We start from the raw sequence: 4,262 nt of genomic DNA, 5'->3' as shown, positions 1-4,262 counted from the left end.
CTAATGGAATACAGGCCAATATTAGAGAATTTACGGTAGTGATGGTTCTGGAATCTGAGAGGGAATCCTCAATACCAGAGAACCCACATCCTATCGGGATTTAAACCCAAGACCTCCTCGCTGTAGTTAAGGAACGAGGGGATCACCTGTCCCTCCCTGTGGCCCTGAAACCGTAAAACCTGATCTACCTGATGTCAGTCATTCAATTAGTCTTTTCTAAGGGTTTGGATCTTCTGCTGATGGTTTCATCAAAGATGAGACACTTTTCCAGTATTTGGTTCAGAAACACAAACCCAAACCAGCAGAACAACTCAGAGGTGGTCCAGTAAGTCTGATGATGTACAGAACTGTGCAGAGGTTTCAGAACCTGCAGTGAACCTTAACAGTAATGTGGAATTCTTCTACATTGATTTACACAGATTTTAATATGGAAATACTCCAAATTAATAAAAACAGTCTTCAAATGATGATTTGTAAAATAAAACTCTCAAAACCCTCAACGGCTACGTTCACATAGCAGTCTGAAGTGGCCCAAATCAGATATTTATTTTTTCCACCATGTGACCTGTATCTGATCTTTTCATCACAGTCTGAGCAACACAGATCTGATTTTTTTCCTAGTGTGACCCAGACCAGTTGGATGTGTGGTCCTGAATCCGATACGTATCTGATCTTTTGCAATGCGATCTGCGCCTGAAAGGCCAGGTCACATTTAGCCAACATGAACGTCATTAATACTCAACAAACATCCCTTTTCTGCATCTTGCTTTGCAGAAGTGGGAAGAAAAGCAGCAACCATGGCGGACGATGATACGGAGAGCAGTTTTTATTTTCAACCTTTTTGAAAATATTGCATTGTTAATGCACTGGCTGAGGTTGGGAAAGAAATGAAGGATTGTAAGATGTGCGTCAGCACTACCATCCAGGTTTTACTGACGTAAATACAGGGCACGCTCGCTTGTGACGTCATTGCTTCCTCTACTGCACAGGCGGAACACTTGAGTTATATGACTACAGTTCACACAGGAGATCACATATAAGTCAAATATATTTAGAAATGTGAACAACCACGCAAAAAGGATCGTATTTCACAAAAAAATTGGAATTGAGCTTTAAGCCCTGCAGTGTGAACGTAGCCTAAAAGCCCAAAATTGTAGGTGAGCGCAGACAGGAGGCCTCTGATTGGTCAAATCTACATCCGCTCTACACTATGCGTATTTCCTGTTTGGTACTTCACCGGCTTGTTTTGTTTGTATGACCGCCATTGTGGAAAACGACTCGTAAAGATGGACCAGCTAGAAGAGCGAGGTGCGCGAGAACGCTGGGGTCGTTTTTCCACCTGGATCCCCGCTCTTTTTCACCCTCATGTCCCTCCATTGTTGCACAAACTTGCCCCCACTTCCTCACCGCCTCGGCCGTATCTAGACCCACTGCTAGTTCCTGATTGGCCCACTTGCGTTGTGGCGTGGAATAACATAGCGCAGACCATGCTTCTATATTGGGCAGAAACCAAAAATATCTGCGACACGTTCACTGCGACACACTGCTGCTGGAGGATAACCAACCCTTAATGAATCACCAGCCAGCCCTGATGGGCCCGTAATCCCTGACACGGTACCATTCTAACAACAGGAAGTAGGGTAAAAAAAAGTCAGGAACAGATGGGAAGTAATCTGTGCCATAGCGGCTACAGAAACCGCTTCATTTTGGCCTTGATCTAAAAGAATTGACTCGAAGAATAAGATACAAAGTTTTTCTAAGTAATTAATGACCTGCTACATTTGTTATTTTGGGTTCTAGTCTTTGTTTGTTTGTTAGAAAAGGCATCCATCTTTATTCACAATAACAAGAGGATGGTAAGCATGTGTGCAGGGATAAAGATGGAAGTAGCCCACTGAGACTAAGCCTGTTAGCAGCTCCTAGAAAAGGGATAAGAGTGGAACAACACTGGGAAGCCAGTAAGAATGTGAGGAACGGGAATGTTCCTTGTTCTTGATGTTCTGATAGGAGGTTCTGTGACTGGTTGAGCAGAACTTAGAGCTGCTGTAGAATGAAGAACCAAGACATCAGCCGTCTAAAGAACTAAAGGCAGTTGGAGCCCAGATTCTGTCCATTAGCTGCGTCTGACTGGAGGTGTCGCTACCTTCTCTGGTGCTTCGGCGGCCATTTTGTTCTCTGTATAGGTGCCCATACCGGAGGAGCTGCTGCCTAGCAACGGCTCCACCCCTTGTTGAGCAATTGGCTGCGAATAAGGGCCCTCAGTTATTCTAACTAAAGCAGCCTTTATTCGATCGATCATAAAATCCGTTTGTCAAATTTTCTCAAACTGTGTCTTTAACTTATAAAACAATCACTATGAAACATTTTCTTAACCAGAAAATAGATTTGGGTTTTTGTTCCTTTATGAATAGAATAATCATTTCAAAACTATTTAGTTGTTCGGTTTGTTTGTCTTTGGTGTAAAAAGTTTTTGGATCATGTTAAGTGTTTTATGGGGAAAAAAAGGTTTGTTAACCTTGAACCGGAAAGTTAATCTGAGGAACTCAATAAATCCGTTGATCTTTGAAGATTCAGGGCCGGTTCTGATCCGGTCTGAAAGCTCTGCACGGTTCTGTAGCTTGTTTGGGTCCTTATAACCGAGATCCGCTGCGGTAACTTCTGCCTAACTTTCCAGGCCTTTCTGAGCACCGCCCCGCCTCTCCGTCCATCATGGACACGTTTTTCCGTCGCCACTTCAGGAGGAAGGATGCGGCCCTGCAGGTGGACGCCGAAGCCGCCGCCTGCCGCCAGCGGAGGCCCAGCGTGGCCGTCCCCACCAGTAAGGCCCGGCGCAGGTCCAGCGTGGGCCTTCCGTCCTCGGCCTTGACGCAGCGCCGCCGCTCCACTATCCAACAGCCGGTTCTGTCAGGCGCAGGGGGGGGCCGCCTGTCAGAGATTCCTAAACATGGAAGAAAGGGGCACACCCGCCGACGCTCCAGTACCACCACGCCCAGCATGAACCCGAGGTTCGCCGTGAGCCGGAAGAAAGTAGGGAAGCTGCGGACCATTGACGCCCACCTGCTGGGGCCGTCCATGCTGCTGGCCAGCCTCATCCAGATGGCTGAGGAGGAGGAGGAGGGGGAGGAAGGGCTTCCAGCAGGTGAGCAGCAGGTGGAGGTGAGGGGCGGAGTCAGCAGCGGACGGACGCTTTCCCGCTCCAGCAGCCTCCAATCAGACAGCAGCAGCTGCTCGAGTCGCAGCCAGTCAGAAAGCAGCCTGCTGTCTGAGGAAGAGGAGGATGAAGCCCCCTCCCTCTCTACCTCCACCCTGGAGATGACGAGGAAGTCCCCTGATATGCCGGCTCCTTCGCGGCCCTTGATCCGGGCCCCACGTTGCCTGCGCAGGAACTCCTCTCAGGTGTTCGCCGGAGACTCCTCCCCCTTCGCCTGTTACCGCGGCGCCCACCAGGGCAAGAGGAGGAGGATCTCCACCTTCTCCAAGGCCGGGAGCCCCTGGCCTGGCAGGGGCCATCAGCTGCCCAACCGCAAGAGCTCCGTCTACTACCTCAACCATCCAGCCTTCTGCAGGGGCCCCGGGCCCCTCAGCCCCTTAGGGCCCCATGGCTACGACTCCCACTTGGAAAATCTGAGTGCCTTCCTGCTGTACGTAACCCAGCTGCTGTCCGTTTGTGTTTGAAAATACCAGACTGGAAACCTGCAGAGCAGCTGGAAAAATTCCCAAATCCAGATTTTTAAAAATCTTGGTCAGATGAGCAGGAAGCTTTATTTCCTGCTTAGAAACCATAAACATTTTCTGCCAAAGCAACAATTTACATAAAAAATAAATCGATTTTTTATGTCAAAGACAGAAACCATCTTTTCACTCAGTCGACAAAATTACACACAAATATGATTCATGTTTTTTCTTATGTCAGACGTCTTCAGGCTTTAAAATGAGGCTAAAACAAATAATTGTTTATTGAAACAATTGTTTTATTAAGCCTCAGTCACACCTTGCCGATTTAGCCAGCGTATGCCCGACGTCACAGATTCTCCTAAAAGGCTGGCATACGCTGAACTTTTTATGTATTTTTTTAATTTCGGGCATGCACATAGCATATTCATAACAAGTCCAACTTATGTCCAACGTCAGCCTGACTTTTGCATAACGCACAGCAGCGTAAATATAAAAAAGATGTCTTTGATCGCGGTATTAAAGGTATACTATGCAACCGGTGTTGATTTTCCAGCGAGGCTCCCCCCAGAGGGCGAAAGTAAAAGTGC

General features: G+C 47.5%; 1 protein-coding gene across 3 annotated transcripts in view; it reads left to right on the top strand.

Moving 5' to 3' along the window:
- Positions 1–4,262, top strand: part of dgkz (diacylglycerol kinase, zeta) — a 100,160-nt gene that overhangs the window by 52,053 nt on the left and 43,845 nt on the right. Inside the window, exon 1 of one of the 3 annotated variants that reach the window (XM_015399050.1) lies at positions 2,695–3,641. The exons of the other annotated variants lie outside the window; for them this stretch is intronic. Coding sequence (XP_015254536.1) covers positions 2,710–3,641 — 932 coding nt within the window. The 5' untranslated portion in view covers positions 2,695–2,709. Of the gene's footprint in view, positions 1–2,694; positions 3,642–4,262 lie in introns of those variants that run through there. 3 annotated transcript variants of the gene reach the window in all.

The sequence above is a fragment of the Cyprinodon variegatus genome, unplaced genomic scaffold (genome assembly GCF_000732505.1).
Source record: "Cyprinodon variegatus isolate N-32 unplaced genomic scaffold, C_variegatus-1.0 Scaffold984, whole genome shotgun sequence".
NCBI classification, from domain to species: Eukaryota; Metazoa; Chordata; class Actinopteri; order Cyprinodontiformes; family Cyprinodontidae; genus Cyprinodon; species Cyprinodon variegatus.
The sequence above is the reverse complement of the archived record's forward strand: the minus strand, read 5'-3'. Positions and strand labels throughout refer to the sequence as shown.